The sequence below is a fragment of the Capra hircus genome, chromosome 22 (genome assembly GCF_001704415.2).
Source record: "Capra hircus breed San Clemente chromosome 22, ASM170441v1, whole genome shotgun sequence".
Taxonomy (NCBI): Eukaryota; Metazoa; Chordata; class Mammalia; order Artiodactyla; family Bovidae; genus Capra; species Capra hircus.
Window position 1 is genome coordinate 56,131,390 of NC_030829.1, and position 16,264 is coordinate 56,147,653.

At 61.4% G+C, this 16,264-nt stretch overlaps 1 protein-coding gene across 1 annotated transcript in view; it reads left to right on the plus strand.

Annotated features, from left to right (window-relative positions):
• The window catches only part of PLXND1 (plexin D1), a 48,370-nt gene that overhangs the window by 14,895 nt on the left and 17,211 nt on the right, over positions 1 to 16,264 (plus strand). Inside the window, 10 exon segments of the mRNA XM_018067223.1 lie at positions 2,244 to 2,420; positions 5,173 to 5,304; positions 5,553 to 5,653; positions 5,738 to 5,867; positions 7,165 to 7,342; positions 7,500 to 7,608; positions 8,029 to 8,131; positions 12,685 to 12,789; positions 15,372 to 15,461; positions 15,675 to 15,768. Coding sequence (XP_017922712.1) covers positions 2,244 to 2,420; positions 5,173 to 5,304; positions 5,553 to 5,653; positions 5,738 to 5,867; positions 7,165 to 7,342; positions 7,500 to 7,608; positions 8,029 to 8,131; positions 12,685 to 12,789; positions 15,372 to 15,461; positions 15,675 to 15,768 — 1,219 coding nt within the window.

The window sequence follows — 16,264 nt, forward strand, 5'->3', positions numbered from 1 at the left end:
GCGAAAAGTGATAAGACAGTGTGGGCGGCGGCATCCGAGGCCGAGGGACTGACACGTGCAAAGGCCCTGGGGCAGGACCCAGCTTGGACCGAGGGGCAGAGACAAGGCCCGTGGCTGGAGTGGAGGGGGGAGGGTGAGGGACGGGCCCCCGGCTCCTCAGGCCCCTGGGAGGGGTGTGAGGGTGGTTTAGGATGTGAGGCTTATTCTCAGTATCGCATCAACCATCAGAGAGGGATGGTTTGAGACCTCTGCAGAGGAGCGCTCCGCACCTTTACAGGGCTCTCTCGGCACCTCTGTTCCGGGGGAAATGTTGAGGACAGGGTCAGCCCAGAGAGCAGGGGCCAGCCAAGAGAGCCTCCTTTATGGGAAGACGGCTGTCTTGAGGTGGTCCTGGGGGTCCAGGTGAGAAAGCTTCTGAGGCAGACATGATTTACCCCTAAATTCCACTTGGTAACAGCCATGTCAGGGACCATCACGTCTGAAACAGCAATAGTGTCAGTTCACACTTCCGGGGCGTTGACCGTGGGCCACGCTGAATGCTGGCGCTCCACAGTGAACTGTCTGATCCACGTGCCTGTGAGGGGGGCGCTGGAGATGCACCAGTGTTGGTTTTTTTTTAAGGTTTTTGAAAAGTTGTTCATGTCTAGTTCTGGCTGTGCTGGGCCTTCACTGCTGCTCGCGGGCTTTCTGAAGCCCATTGCAGTGCTGGGGCTTCGCGTTGAGGTGGCTTCTCTTGTTGCAGAGCTCAGGCTCTGGACTACAGACAAGTTCAGTAGTTGGGCCGCATGGGCTCCATTGCTCCGAAGTGTCCGGGGTCTTCCCAGTCTAGGGATCGAACATGAGTCACCTGCATTGGCAGGCAGATTCTCAACCACTGGACTTACCCGGGAAGTCCCAGATGCGCCCACTTCACAGCTTGGTAAACCGAGGCTCGGGAGTGACGTGACTTGCTCAGGTCGCCCCTAACTCTCCTGCGGAAGGCCACCCCGTGGTGGGTTGTGGCCCCGGGGCCCTCCCCAGCCCCACCTCATCTCTGGGCTCAGGGCTCAGCTGTGTTTATTTTTCCAAGAATGAAGGACCTGGTATTCATGGTTTGCTTTTGAAAACCAGCCGAGATTGTGTACAAAACCCATGTGGGCACATCACTGGCGGCTTCAGCATGCAGGAAAGCCCAGGTAAGGGAGGAAAGCTTCTCTGAAGCCAGTCCTGCCTGCTTTAGTCCTGGTGGCCCGACGTCGCAGCCGGTGACCTGGAGCGGGCCACGTCCCCGCTGAGCCTCAGTTATCCCATCTGTGACATGGGATCTCAGAGCGGGGCCAGGATTCAGCAAACCACAGGCCTGGTGCAGGGTCCGTTCCCAGCAAGCGTGGCCTGTGGTGTGTGTGCTGCCGTGACTGGTGACGTTTATGTGCCCCTCTTACCAGAAAGGCCCCGTGACGCCCTGTGAGTTTTCTCAGCCAGAGTCTCCTTCTTCGCCATCAGTGTAGATCCGTGGTGTTGCCTGGGCTGGGCCGTCCCTGCCGGGTGGTGCACGCCATCCTGTCCGTCCCTGCCATCCACTCTCCCAGACCACCCTGTGTCCACATCCTGGTGGATCTGCACAGTTGGCTTCTCAGAGGCACTTCCTGGAGGCCTGTGTTGTATTTTTGTGCAAATTGCAAAAGAAACCTTCAAAAGATCATCCTGCCCCTGTGAGCTGGGGCTGACGTGGATGCCAGGAGTGTGCATTTGCACACCCCTGGCCTTGACTTGCCCATCTGTAACGTGGGCAGATGAAGGGATGTGTGTTGGGGCCTCAGTCTGGGGAGGCCTCAACCTTTGTCTAGTAACCTGTTGGGAAGTTGGGGGGTGGGGGTTGCTGGGGTCAGAGCAGGAATCTGGCGGAGGGGAGAAAAACCCCATGGTTGCTATGGAGACCCAGCCAGACAGGATGGACACCTCTTGGGTATCAGGAGGTAAGTTGGGGCAGAGGTTGCCTCCCTCACATGACCCTTCCTGGCCAGCTCCTGTGTACCCGGGACGGACCCCTCTGCTAGGGGCAGCTCCATGATTGAAACCAAGGGCAGGGGTTGACCTGGGCTCAGAGACGTGGTCCTGCTTGCATCGGGGCCTGAGCCCAGCGCAGAGCAGGAGCAGGACTTTGAAACCTCGGAGGTGGCGGCCGGAGGTCCCAGCTGGCGGCGGGGGGCTGGGAGCTGCAAAAGGTTCTGGAACCGTGGTCTGACGCGCTGTCTCTCTTGCAGCTGCAGCCAGAGCAGCTGGATTGCGGGGCCGCCCACCTGCAGCACCCGCTGTCCGTCCTGCAGCCGCTGAAGGCCTTGCCTGTGTTCCGAGCGCCGGGCCTCTCCTCTGTGGCCGTGGCCAGTGTGGGCAACTACACCGTGGTCTTCCTAGGCACGGTCAGCGGGCGGCTGCTGAAGGTACGGCTGGGCCGGGGTGCTCGGCAGGGGCGGGGGGCCCACAGGTTAGATGGCGTCTTCCACGTCTGTTCCTTCCACTCCGGTTCACACCAGTGAGTTCCCATCATGCAGACGAGGGAAGCAGAGCTCAGGGGGCCTGTCTCTGGGGGCCTCCAGGACCCGGCTTCAGAAGCCGGCGGATCTGTGTTCAAGTCTCTGGGCTCTGCCACTTGGCAGGCTGTTTGACCTGGAGCAGTGAAGGTGTTCTCTCCCAGCTTCAGTGTCCCCAGCCATCAAAGGCTGAAAGTTCAGCCTCTCAAGACTCTTGCAGGGCTTTGACAGGGGGTTGGGGAGGCCACAGCCTGGCAAGTGAGGGTCTTCCCCTTTCCCCCATTTCCTCCGTTCCTCCACCAGCCTCTGAGGATGCCCCAGCTCCCAACCAAGGTGACTGGTTTCTGCAGGTAATGCTTCCTGCCCCCGAGATGCCGAGAGCTGGGTGAGAGGAGTCAGTCTCCCTACTAAGCGGTCCCAGGGGAGGGCATGGACCCTGGGTGGCCCTCCAGCCACCTCCCACCCCCGGCCTGTCCAGAGCGTCAGCCGTCTGGCCTGGCTCCGACGTGCACCAGGCCCTGGTAACTAATTGATTCAGATCTGATAATGCAATTCGCTCAGCTTCCCCGGGCAGACGCCACAGGCTGGTGGTGAACAGTGGGGGTCAGAGTCCCAGCCTGCCCGGCCCCGGGACCCCAGTTGCTGACATCCCTGGGGGAGAGCCCAGTCGTGGGAGCAGGGGCAGGGGCCCTTCTCCACCTTCACAGCTTCCACTGAAGGTCCATAGACCGGGGGGGCTTGTGCTCAGGGTCAAACACTTGCATGTGGCTCCTGGCTCTCGCCCTCCCAGCTGCAGTACCTGGGGAGGTTTCCCCATCTGTCCAGGAGTCTCCCCGACCCCAGCCCATGAGGCCGCAGTTATTAGGCGCCACTGTCTACCCAGCCTCAACAGGCACATCACGGGCATTCTCACGTTTAATTCTCACATTGCTTCGAGGGAGGCAGAGCCGTGATCCCCGTTTCACAGATGAGGACACTGAGGTTCTGCGAGGGGAACCGAGTGTCCCAAAGTCACATAGCGGGAAAAGTGAAAGTCGCTCAGTCGTGTCTGACTCTCTGCGGCCTCATGGACTGTACAGTCCATGGAATTCTCCAGGCCAGAATACTGGAGTGGGTAGCCTTTCCCTTCTCCAGGGGATCTTCCCAACCCAGGGATTGAACCCAAGTCTCCCACATCACAAGTGGATTCTTTACCAGCTGAGCCATCAGGGAAGCCCACACAGCAGGAACCGGGGAGGAATCCAAGTCCAGTCAGCTCAGAGGCTGCCCCGCCCCTCAGTCCTGACCTCTGCACCCACCACCCTGCTTCATGCCCGCTCATCTGCTGCCCACTCTCGCCTCACTTGAGGCTTTGATCACAGCCCCCAGCCCAGGCCCCAGAGCATGCCAGGTGCTTGGTAGACTTTGGAAAGAGTGGAAACATGTCTGCTGGATGCCTGGGGGATGCAGGGGGCCAAGCTGCCTGGGACAGACTCTGCCAAGAGGCTGCTTGGGATGAGGCATGTCCCAGGGGCTGGGGAGAGAAAAATTGCAGTTTAGGGTGGGGGGGGGGCGGTCAGGGAGGCTGTTTTGCTGAAGACTTTGGGAGGACAGCTCCCGGCCCAAGGGGGAGAGGAAGGTGTTTGAGACCGGAGCACAACAGGGAGAAGACATGGGGGCTGGATGTTGAGTTGGGTTTAGTGACTAGAGAGGAGGCTCGTGGAATAAGATGGGGTGGACGGTCAGGGCCCCGAATGCCAGAACACACTGATTCCACAAGCAGGAGCAGCTGTTAAAGGTCCTGGAGCCCACGGAGGAGGACTGGGGGGTTGGAGGCCCCCTCGCCCCAGCTCAGAGCTTGACAAGGCCTTGACAAGGCAACATGGAATGTGAGATCAGCAGAGAAGAGCAGTTTGAGGAGTCTCTGACCAGCCTTGTCAGGACTCTGGGGGACGTGCAGAGGGGCCCTCAGCCAGAGAAGCTTCCAGACCCCAGCTAGTCCTGGTCCTTCTCCTGCCTGGACATTGGACCCCAGCCTTGGATCTGGGGTCAGATGGACCTAGACCTCCATCGTGACCCTGAGGCATCTTCCTTTTAGGACTCTTGCCAAGTCCCTTGGCTCCTCTGGGCCTCAGTTTCCTCATCTGTGAGATGGGCGTGTGAGAGGGGAGGGGTGAGAGCAGTGGGCCTGCCGCCTCTCCGGGGCCTGGCCCCAGCAGCGCTTCGCCTGCATCTTCCCCAGCACGCCCCACGGCCCCGCGGGGCGGGTGCCGTCCTCAGCCCCGTGAGCTCAGAGAGGGGAAGTGACTCGGATGGCTCGGGCCTGTGCAGCTTGTAAATGTCAAGGCCAGAATTCAAACCCAGGTCCCCACTCCCTGGCATGATGCCCACAGCCTCCCAGAGAATGTTTTCTTAACTGTGAAGCCCGGCCCTGTGCATACCAGGGTAGGACGTGCTGGTGAGGGCAGGGAGTGGGGGTTCCTGGGGGGGAAGAGCGCACAACAGAGGACGAAGTGTGGGGGCCGGCTGCCACCGCCAGTCCTGGAAGGGCCCAAGGCTGAGACTCCCAAGCTTGGGGCAGCCCGCCCCCCCCCAACAGGGCTGGTCCCCAGCCTGCCCCTACCTGGGGACACCCTCCTGGTGCCCCATCCCCTGACAGCCACCCCCCTCCGCACCCCCCCAGGTCAACCTGAATGAGAGCATGCAGGTGGTGAGCCGGAAGGTGGTGACGGTGGCATACGGGGAGCCTGTGCACCACGTGATGCAGTTTGACCCCGTGGACCCTGGTTACCTGTATCTGATGACGTCCCACCAGGTATGGCCGGGCCTCAGCCTGATGAAGCCCCAGGATGCGCTGAGCCCCAGCCCCCCTTGCCTCTGCACGAAAGAGGCTGCTCCTGCCGGAAGCGTCGCCCCCTCCCTTCAGGCCTGCCGTGGCCTCTGCAGGGAAGCCTCGTTCCCCGCACCCCCCACGCTGTGACAGCCTCAGTTTCCCCAGCTTCTCCCGGCCCTCGCCCGGCTGCCCCTCCCCCGCTAAGCTGGGCCCCCCATCTCTGTCTGCAGATGGCCAGGGTGAAGGTTGCTGCGTGCGCCGTGCACACCACCTGCGGGGACTGCGTGGGCACGGCCGACGCCTACTGCGGCTGGTGCACCCTGGAGACTCGGTGAGGCCCCTGGGGCACAGGCTGGGCCCGGGAGCCCTCGGGGGTGGGGGCGCCCCAGACCCTGACCTGCGCCGGGCGTCCCAGGTGCACTCTGCGGCAGGACTGCGCCAACTCCAGCCAGCCACACTTCTGGACCAGTGCCAGTGCGGGCCCCAGCCGCTGCCCTGCCATGACCGTCCTGCCGGCTGAGATCAACGTGCACCAGGAGTACCCGGTGAGTCTGGGGGGGCCAGGACCCCAGCTCCGGGCTCAGGGGTGTGGGTAGAGAGCAGCCCTTCCCTGGCACCCAGACCCGACAGGTGGAGCCCCCTGGGTGTGGCGCCCCAGGGACCTGGAGGCAGATGATGAGACCAGTGCCTGGGTGCTCTTAACATCCTCATCATACAGATGGGGAAACTGAGGCACAGAGTGGTAAAGTGACTTGTGCAAGATTATACAGTGAGGAAGTGCCCAAGCTGGGAGTTGAATTCAAGTAGCTGCCCCCCTGCCCCCACAATCCATGTCCAGGAATGCCTAGGCCTGCCGCAGCTGGCTCCCTGCTTACCTGTAGCAGACAGCCTCGGTGGAGGGGATTCCAGGGAGCAGGAGCTGAGGGGCAGATGGGCTTGGGTGCCCCCCACCCCAGTCCTGCCCTCAGAGACTTCTCTGGGGCAGACATCCTCGTCTGTCACGTGATGGTTCTGATGACCAACAGGAGCTGGGGCTCCCGTGCCCCCGCTCCCCATCGTTACACATCATAGTTCTGCACATACGTCCTCTGGTCAAGCAGGCAGTCCGGGGCTCCCGTGCTCCCCGTTCCCCACCGTTACACATCATAATCCTGCACATATGTCTTCTGGTCAAGCAGGCAGTCCGGGGCTTTGTCCATCCATTCATTCATTTAGTCATTCATCAATAACAGTAGGTGTTATTGAGCACCTGCTCTGTGCCATGTACAGCCCTGGACTTTGGGACACAGCAGTGAACAAGAGAGGCAAACCGCTGGTCCTTGAGGGGTGGACACACTCCCAGAGGAGAGAGCGGAAACAATATAAAATGCCAAGATGGTGATAAGTGCTGTGGAGAAGAAGGAAGCAGAGCAGAGGACAGGGTACAGAGCACGCAGCCTGGCAGGGGCTAGTATTGACATTTTAGATCAGGTCGGGGTGGTGGGGGGCTCACTGCAAGGTAAACATCCAAGCAGCGATAGGAAGCCAGCGTGAGCATCTGGGCAGAGGGATCCACCATCGCAAGGCCCTGGGGTGGGGGCCAGACTCATGACTGAGAGAGTGTTAAGAGGCTAGCATCCAAGGTCAGGGGCCAGATTGTACAGGGCCTCTGGCTCCTGCAAGATGGTCAGTTTTACTTTGCAGAGGGGGAAACTGAGGCCCTCGTAGGCTGCATCCCCATGGCCCTGGAGTCAAGGCTACTGACCAACCTCTTCTCCCCAGGTTCCAGGGTGGGGGTGGGGCGGTGTGTGGCATGGCCTCCCCTACCCCCCGCACCCCCAACTAAGGGTCCCTGGCCTCCAGGGTATGATCCTGCAGATCTCGGGGAGCCTGCCCAGCCTCAGCGGCATGGAGATGGCCTGTGACTATGGCCATGGCATCCGCACGGTGGCTCGGGTCCCGGGCCCAGCCTTCGGCCACCAGATCGCCTACTGCAACCTCCTGCCCAGGGATCAGTTCCCGCCCTTCCCTCCCCACCAAGGTAGGTGCCTCATGGCCCGGGGTGCAGGGACGGCTGATGGGGCCCTCGGATGGTGGACTCTCAGGCATGGGGGGCTCCTGATGGCGCAGCTGCTGGTGTCAGTGGGTCCCCCGTGTCCCCTTGTCCTTCTCTCCCTGGACGCCCTGCTCTGTTCCAGACCACGTGACCGTCGAGATGTCGGTGAGGGTCCAGGGGCAGAGCATCGTCAGGGCCAGCTTCACCATTTACGACTGCGGCCGGGTTGGGCAGGTGTACCCACACACAGCGTGAGTGGGGTGTTGGGACTAGCTGCCGGTGGGGGCAGGAGGCTTTGCTCTCGGGGAAGCTCCTCAAGAAAAATGGTGGTGTCACAGAGGCAGACGGGACCCTTGGCTATTCACCTGATGGCTCATTTGTGCAACAAACTCTCATCACCAAGTGTGCCCGAAGTCTGTGAGCACCCAGGCTAGTCGAGGCTCAGAAAAGTGCTTTGATTAGTCCCCTGGAGGCCCTGCTTGCCTGTCTCCTCCTTACATACCTCCTGGACTGGGGAGCTCATTACCTTACAACATGCCCAGCCCCTCTGGACAGCTCTGATATTGAGCAAGATCTGGTTTCACTGTGCTGGGATCTGTGTCCTGGGTCCCCGCTGCTGGGCACAGGGATGGGGAGCCAGGTAGCTGAGGGGAGCCCCCCCTGTCTTTCAGTTGTACCAGCTGCCTGTCGGCACAGTGGCCCTGTTTCTGGTGCGCCCAGCAGCACGCCTGTGTCTCCAACCAGTCTCGGTGTGAGGCCTCGCCAAATCCCACGGTAAGCCAGGCCCAGGGGTGCCCTCTGCCACCACTGTTCTTTTTCTTTCATTTAGCACGTCGAGAACATTTCCGTGTCGTTACAGTGTTTCCTTTGGCTCCAACTTTAACAGCCGCCGTGCTGGGCTCGTCACAGTGCATGTGACCAATCCCCTGTTGCCATTCTCTTCTCCAGGGGTTCTTCCCAACCCGGGGATTGAACCCGGGTCGCCTGCATTGCAGGCAGATTCTTCACCATCTGAGCCACCAGGGAAGCCCCTCCAATCTGCTGTTGTTGGACGTGCTGAGCGTGCCTCTTTCTTTTTTGTGTTCTGATACGTGCAGGGCATTGCATGGCCTTGACTGTCCCCTGGAGACCAGTTCTTCAGCATGGCATTTTGGGGTGAAAGCCCATACTTTTAGCTCAGCTGACCCCAGAAAGCCTGCGCCTGTTTACGCTTCCAGCCTTTTAGGACATGGCCCCTTCTTGCACATCATACTGACTTTCATTTTATCTTCAAAGTTTTCCGCAACCCTCGCGGGTCAGGGAGTACCAGGCCTTGAATCAAAATCCCTCTTGTTGGCAGTCCATGTTCTCCCTGCTTCCCCAAGTCAGGGGCTGGGCCGAAAGACCCCAGCCTCCGTCTCCCACAGGCACTGGGGCCCCAGGGCCAGGGATTGCTGTGGCTCTTGCTGGGTGGAGAAAGCGAGTGACCTCCCGAGCCGCAGGTTCCCAGGTCCTCCTGTTTGACTGGCCTGATGGCGCCCTGAGCTAGGGGACAGCATGCCATCAGTTACACGGGGCGGGCGTGTTGGGGAGGGCGGGGATGGGCAGAGACACAGGCCGAGGTGCCATGTACCTTGCCGCCGGCTGGTTTGAGTGTGGTCACTTGCAAGGTGGCTTCACGTCTTTACCCAGAGAGCTTCTATGGTCGTCCCAGCCTTGTGCCAGGGACGACTGGGCGGGACTCCCGAGACTGGTTGAGGTGGGATGGCTGGACTGCGTTGGGTGCCAGGCCGGGTTGGCTGGCCCAGGATGGTGCCAGGTCATATGCCAGCTCATCCCCCGTCAGGCCCGCCCGCTGGATCTTCCGTTTCGTATTAGGGCCGTGAGAGGCTCGGGGTGAGGTACCAGGTTCTTGCCTGCAGCTCATCTCTCCAGGAAAGGGGAGTTCCCACTCATTTTCCAAATGGCACAGTTGAGGTAGTCAGCGTAACCCCTGGCTCCCAGCAGGGAGAGGTCACTGAGGCCCAGCCTGCATCCCTAGGAAGCAACCTGGTGCCCACTGGGGAAGCAGCCAGTCAGACCCGGTTCTGCCCTCCTCACCATGGACACAAGAGCCTGAGGCGTGAGTCGTGGCTGTGTGACCGTGGGCAGGCTGCCACACCTCTCTGTGCCCGTCTTCCCGTCTGTGAAAGGGGGCCTGTCTCAAAGGGGGATCCAGAGCGACACCAGCTCCGTACCCAACACGCCGTGGGTAGCCCCTCAGCTGGGAGGACTTCTCCAGGAGGGGAACCTTCTGCCAGGTTCTGGCAGACGCATAGGAGCTCACCAGCCTGGAAGTGTTTCTGGACCAGCACCCCCAGGGACACACCCCCTCCCCGCCCCACCTTGCTGAGGTCTGCGGGTCAGAGATGCGTTGGGGGCACAGAGAGGGCCTGTCTCAGAGGATTATGGTAGTGCAGAGGGAGAAGAGGCCGCTCCCGCCTGGGTCTGGCCTGCTGCTTAATCCAGCATTTAATTTGGAGCCAGCCGGTCGGTCGGTCGTGGAGGCCTCAGGGCTCGGGCCAGGCTGGAGAGGGGTCTAGGGGCAGGCATGAGCCAGGGACTATGTCTCCTGACTTCCTGTTGCCTCATGGGCCCCAGAGGAAGGAAGTAGGGGGTACAGGATGCTGCGAGGAGGGCTGCAGCTTTTTTCCAAGGAGGGGAGGGGAGTGGAGAAGGCCACTATGTCTGCCCCTTCCAGTTGTCCTTCCGCAAGGTGGGGTGACCTTAGGCGGTGAGGGTTTGGGCGGGTGCCGGGGTCAGGCTCCCTGGATGGGCACCTCTACGAAGATGGCTTCGTTAGGAGCTGGTGGGGAGGGCAGTTGGTGGGAACGTGGGGGCAGTTTATAGAAGCGGGGCAGGGCGACTCAGAAAGGCAGGGAGGGAGCAGGTCGGGTGGGTTCAGTGGGGCCACTTGGTGCTCCGCCGGGTTGGGTCGCGAGCTCTGAACCCTTGCATGTGGAAAGACCTTGGGGGAGTCTGTGAGCTCCAGCGCAGAGTCAGGCAAGGCCTCGCCGTGGCCCGCACGCGCTGGGCTGACATCTGGGCTTCCTGGGGCTCCCACCTCGCTGTCCCCCCAGCTCCTGTTCTCCCGCCTTCTCGGCTCTGCCCAGAGTCGGGCCGTGGTTTCCTGAGCCTGGAGGCTATACTCTTGCCAAGGAGGAGAAGCCACTCAGCTTGTCTCTGAGGCTTGAATGGTTTGGCTTGGGACGGGACAAGGAGGCCGTGGTTCTCTGCGAACCGGCGGCCACGGCCCTAGCAGAGGCAGTCAGCCTTTGTGAGTGCAGAGGCCCAGGGGCGGCATCCCCTTCAGGCTCAGCTGGATCCGGAGGCACTGCCTTCGTCACCAGGGCTTCCCCGCCCCTCCGAGTGGCCTCGGGCGCTCCGGCAGGCCCTCCCCTTTGGCCCGGGTGGGGTCCTGATCCCCAGCAATCCCAGGAGACCCTTCTTCTTGTTGGTTCTGCGGAAGTTTTCCAGGGGAACTGGATCACATCCACTCCCCGAACCAATTGCTAAGCCCAGGACAGGCCTGGGTGCCTGCCCATCCCTGGGGCTAGGGAAGAGAGTCAGTCCTCCCATACCACAGGCCTGGGGGGCAGGGAGAGGCAGGCACTCTTGGATCAGCTGTCCCCAGGGGAGATGAGTGACCCTGGGGGCGGCCCTGGAAGAGGGCAGAGGCGCACCCACACTCTCCCAGACTTGCCCACTCTGGAGAGTGCATCCACGGTGGGTTATGAGGATCGAGGAGAGTTGGGCCCTCCGGGATGGCCCCACGTTGTTTCCTCTGGACCCGCACGCCTCCAGCCCCTGCTGGCCACCTCCCCTCGGCTGGGCCGGAGCCAGGGTCGCAGCCGCAGGGCCCCCGGCCAGCTGTGAAGCGGGCTGGCAGCGGCGGTGAAACCCGATTGGAAACATGTGGGTTCCATTCCCCGAAATTCCACGGGGCTTACACATGGGACGGCTCAGGACGGCAGCTCAGGGGAGGGACGGCCTTGCGTGTCACACAGCAAGCCGGACGCCAGCTCCTGCCTTGCAGCCCTGCAGTGGTGGCCGGGCTGGGCAGCCTCCTTGGCCCGTGTGGTCGGCAGCAGGCAGCGCTCCCAGGGAAGCTCATCGTCTGGGCACGGTGTCTGGCCTGGGGGTCTGCAGCAGGGTCTGCGCCGTTAGAGCCCACTGTGCTGCCCGCCCCGTCCTGGGCACACCACTCTGTTTCTGTGCCTCAGTGTTCCAGTCTGTCAAGTGGGTATAATGGTGGTACCCACCTCACAGCACATTTGGGAGGAGGGTTTGGTGAATTAATACAGCACAGGGTGCTCGGAACTTTCCAGGTGCACATGGAGGGCTGTGGGTGCCGGCCGCTAACCACCGTCGCTACCCTGTCGCTATTTATGACCGTGGTCAACGATAATAAATGAAGCATTGGTGTCCCTCAAGCTCTGGTTTCACACTGGGCCCCTGAGGGTCCCCCCAAGGAGCTCCTTGTCTGCTGAACAATGCTGAGAAAAGACCCCGGGTCCCCGTCTCTCACCTTGGTCCTCAGTTTCAGGCCGCAGTCTCTGGCCCGAGAACCCGGGAAGGATTGAAGGAAGGAGGAGAAGGGGGTGGCAGAGGATGAGCTGGTTGGTTGGCATGGACTTGAGTTTGAGCAAACTCCAGGAGGTAGTGAGGGACAGGGAAGCCTGGCATGCTGCAGTCCCGGGGGTCGCAGAGAGTCAGACACGACCGAGTGAATGAACAATGGACTCCACATCTGAGACGGGAATGCAGATGCCCAGGCCCCCTGCTCAGGGCCCGTGATGCGTCCAGGCAGTGGGGAGGGGTGTGCAGCCTCACACCCTGTTTCTCATGGGCCGCTCTGAAGTCTGCGGTTTCCTCTTTCGTGAATCATTCATCGTTTGTCCATCTGGAAACTGGAATTCCAGAGCTGGAGGGAGCCTCAGAAAGTGAGTGCAGCGCCTCATTTTACAGCTGGGGAAAGATGAGGCCCAGAGCCAGGGAGGTCTTCCCTAAGAGGCTCTCCGTGGAGTGGCCATGGGGATTCCACTGGGCAGGTTACTGCCTCTTTCCGTGCCTCAGTCTCGTCTGTGAAATGGGGCCAATACACCTTCCCGCTCGGAGGATCGGGTGAGATGGTGTGTGCGAGGCGGTGGATGTGGCTCTCATTTTATTAGCAGCGTTTCCTGCCTGCATAGGCTGCCCAGCGCCTCCCCAGGGAGATGGGACGGCACCGGCTGGCTGGGGTGGCTGTGAATCCCGTCTCCTCTGGAACACCCCAGAGTCAGCCCCGCTTCCTTGTGTTTTGGCTGCAGAGCCCTCAGGAGTGCCCGCAGATCCTGCCCTCCCCCCTGGCCCCCATGCCTACTGGCGGCTCCCAGAGCATCCCCGTGCACCTGGCCAGTGCCGCCTTCTTCCAGGTAAGCGGGGGCAGGGCCCACCGCCCATGCTTTGCTTTTCCACTTATGTATTTATTTGGCTGCCTGGGTCTTAGTTGCAGCGTGCAGGATCTCTAGTTGTGGTATGTGGGATCTAGATCCCTGACCAGAGATTGAACCCAGATCCCCTCCATGGGGAGCTCAGAGTCTTAGCCATTAGCCCACCCAGGAAGTCCCATGCTTTGGTTTTCTTCCTCTGAGTTTCTGGGCTCTGTTGGAGAAAGCCCTGCCCTGGTTGCACGGAAGTAGGGGGAAGGAAGGTGGGTGGTGGGCACAGGTCTTGGGGACAGCCAGCTGCCCCTAGCTCCTGCAGGAAAGGAGGGTCTGGCCAGGACCCCAGACCCTATCCCCTGTCACAGCCCCCGACAGGCCCAGCCCCTGCCCAGTGCTGCAGCCCACGGGTGACTTTGTCCTGCCCTGCCCCCAGGCTGGGTTGTGACCCTGGACATACCCCGCCCCTAGTTTGAGGCCTACACGTCTTCCCTGGAAAATGGCTCAAGACCCTCTTGGCCGCCCCATCCCCATCATCCCGGTGGGAAAAGCAGGAGGGGAAGCAGACGCCTCCAGGGACACGGCATTGGGCTAGACTCGCACCCTAGCCCTGGACTCCTTGTCCAGTGCCCTTCCCCACCACCAGCCTTCCCTGCCTGCGTGCCGCCCCCCACACCCCCGCCACCCATCTGGGCTGGGGGAATGGAGGCCTCCCCTTGCTGGGTCCCTCCTGGAGGAGTGTCCTGGGTGGGAAGTGTTGACGAGTCCTGGATGTGTGCCAGCCACCCTCTCCCCAGCTCTCAGGGACTTGCCATCTGTCGCTTCCACAGGGGAGCTGGGGCCCTTGACGACTTGTCACAAGTGGGGGCCACGTGCCGGGGAGCCTCATCATGGCAGAGGACGCTGCCCTGTGAAGGGCTGGGGGGCTGTGCCCTCGGTCCTGGGGCTCCTCCCCATGGTGGTCGGGGCAGAGCTTCCGGGGCATTTGGAGGAGGGGAAGGCCATGCTGCTCCCCTGGGCTGCCGGAGCCTGGGTCAGGGAGGCCCAGGGCTTGAGTGTGGGTCCTGCCTCCTGCTTTTGAGCAGAGTGTAATTGAGGGGCCCGCGTCTGCCTTCCTGGGGCCTTGGTGATCCTGGCCCGCCTTCCCCTGTTTCTGACTCTGCCTGGGCTCTGCAGCAGCCCGATCCACGGAGCTCACCCTCGGCAGAGCCCCAGACAGGCTGGCCAGCTACCGTGAGCCCAGATGCTCAGGAGACCCAGCTCAGTGTGGCAGGGATACAGGAGCTCTCAACCTGTCAACAGCCACTTCCCTGTGTTAGTTTCGTAGCGAAGCGGGGAGGGGCAGGGCCAGGGGGTGGCTGACCTGCCTTCTCCTCAGGGTAACGTATCTACCAACGACAGGGACATAAACAGGAAGTCCTGCCACACAGCTAGCCTAGCCCTCTTGAAACTTGGGTTTGTTCACTCAGCAAATATTTACTGATGGCTGCTCCCGGGAGGCCTGTGCTGGGCTGAGGGCAAGATGGCATTGGGGAATTGGCCCTGTTTATTTTCTCCCCCCAAACAAAGCATTTATTGAGCACTTCCTGCATACTGATCACAGCCAGCATATATTAGGTGCCCACAGCGTGCAACCCACTAAAGACACATGGTGTCCAGTCTCCTTAGAATCTGCAGAGTAGGGGGGTCTCTTTGCATTGCTGAGTTTAGAGACCCACACAGCTCAGAGGAGGAGCCACCTGCACAGAGTCACACAGCTAGGAGGTCGCAGAGGTGGAATTCGGACCTGAGTGGGCCTGTGTCAAGGTTGAGCCTGCGCTCTTTCAACTGCCATCTTCCCGGAGGTGTCAGAGGGCCCGAAACCCAGCCCCCCACCTCCTCCCCAGTGGGTGGAGAAACAGGTATAGACAGAGCCTGGGCAGGGGATAGGGGAGCAGGTTGGGGAAGGCTGTCGGAGCTTAATGAAGCCCCCCAGCACACACCCTAATATTCATTGCCTAATGGATGGAAGCTCAAGTGAGGGGTGTCCCTGTGATTTGGGTGAGGGGCGGTCTGGGAAGGCTGTTGGAACATGGGACGTTTGAGCTGGATTTTGAAGGCTGTGTTGAGGTTTGCTGGGGTGGAAGTATGGACTTGGACAGAGGCTGAGGGCAGGACGGCGTGTGCGTTGTCAACCCGCATCCTGTGTGACTGATCCCAGACCGTGGGGGTTTTGAGGCTGCAGGGCAGGCGGAGTCTCCTGGGATGAACCTTGTAAGTGTCGTTCGTGCCGAAGAGTCGGGGCTTTACCAGCGGAGTGAAAGGCCCCGGGGTTAGGCCACTGGAAGTTGTCGGTGAGGTTTTTAGTGGTGTGAGAGCACAAAGCCAGAGTTCTGGGTGTTTGTGTGTACCTCCCCACCCCGTGCCCGCCCCCGCCTCTGTCAGACTTAGGGCCAGGAAGGAACATTCTGGAGGAGACGTAGTCCAGGGAGAGAGCCCCCGCCCACTCCTCCGGACAGCAATCTCTGGCATCCTGAAGAAGGTAGGGGGCGGTGGGTGCTGCCTGGACGCCCCCTGACCCCCGTGTCCTGCAGGGTGCAGCCCTGGAGTGTAGCTTCGGTCTGGAGGAGACCTTCGAGGCTGTGTGGGTGAATGAATCGGCCGTACGCTGCAAACAAGTGGTGGTGAGTGACAGGGCGTCACGGCGGGGGTAGCGGGGTGGAGGGGAAGGGCAGGCCAGCCCGAGTCCAGATACACACACGCCTTCCTTTCTGCCTCCCCTTTTGGGTCCCCTTGCCCCCAGTGGCCCTGCCCTCGTCCTTCCCCCAATGTGCCCTCCCCGCAACAGAGACCCAGACAGCATCCACACCCGTCATGCATTTCCCTGTCTTTTGCAGCTGCACACGACCCAGAAGAGCCAGGTATTTCCGCTCAGCCTCCAGCTGAAGGGGCGGCCGGCCCGGTTCCTGGACAGCCCTGACCCCATGACAGGTGGGAGGCGCCCCCCGACCTCACATGGCCACAGTGGGTGGGACGCAGCCTTGGGGGGCTCCATCCAGTGCTTGGGTATCCCCCCACCACTCCCTGACACACACTGTCTCTCAGGTCCCAACCCCGCCTCTCTGCCAGCTTGCTCACTCCGCACCTCACTATGGAGCCGCTCCTCTGGGCTGGCACCACACCCTCGGGGCATCCGCATGCCCGTGGCTCTGCCCCCCAGCACCCACTCACCTGCCCTTTCTCAGCCTCAGGGTCCTCCCGTGAAGCGCAGGCCCGGTTGCAGAGGGCGGGGCCGAGGGTTTGCTGAGACGATGCATGCAGAGCCCTGCAGGGCTGTCTGGGACACAGTCTGCGCCCCTAGATGGTGGCGGGTGGCCTTGCTCTTATTAGACGTGTCGAATCAACTCTCCAGGGGCCTGTTTAGCAGGAGGTGGGGCCTGTGCACATCTACCCCACCCCCCGCCCCACTTCTGTACTATAAGGTCCC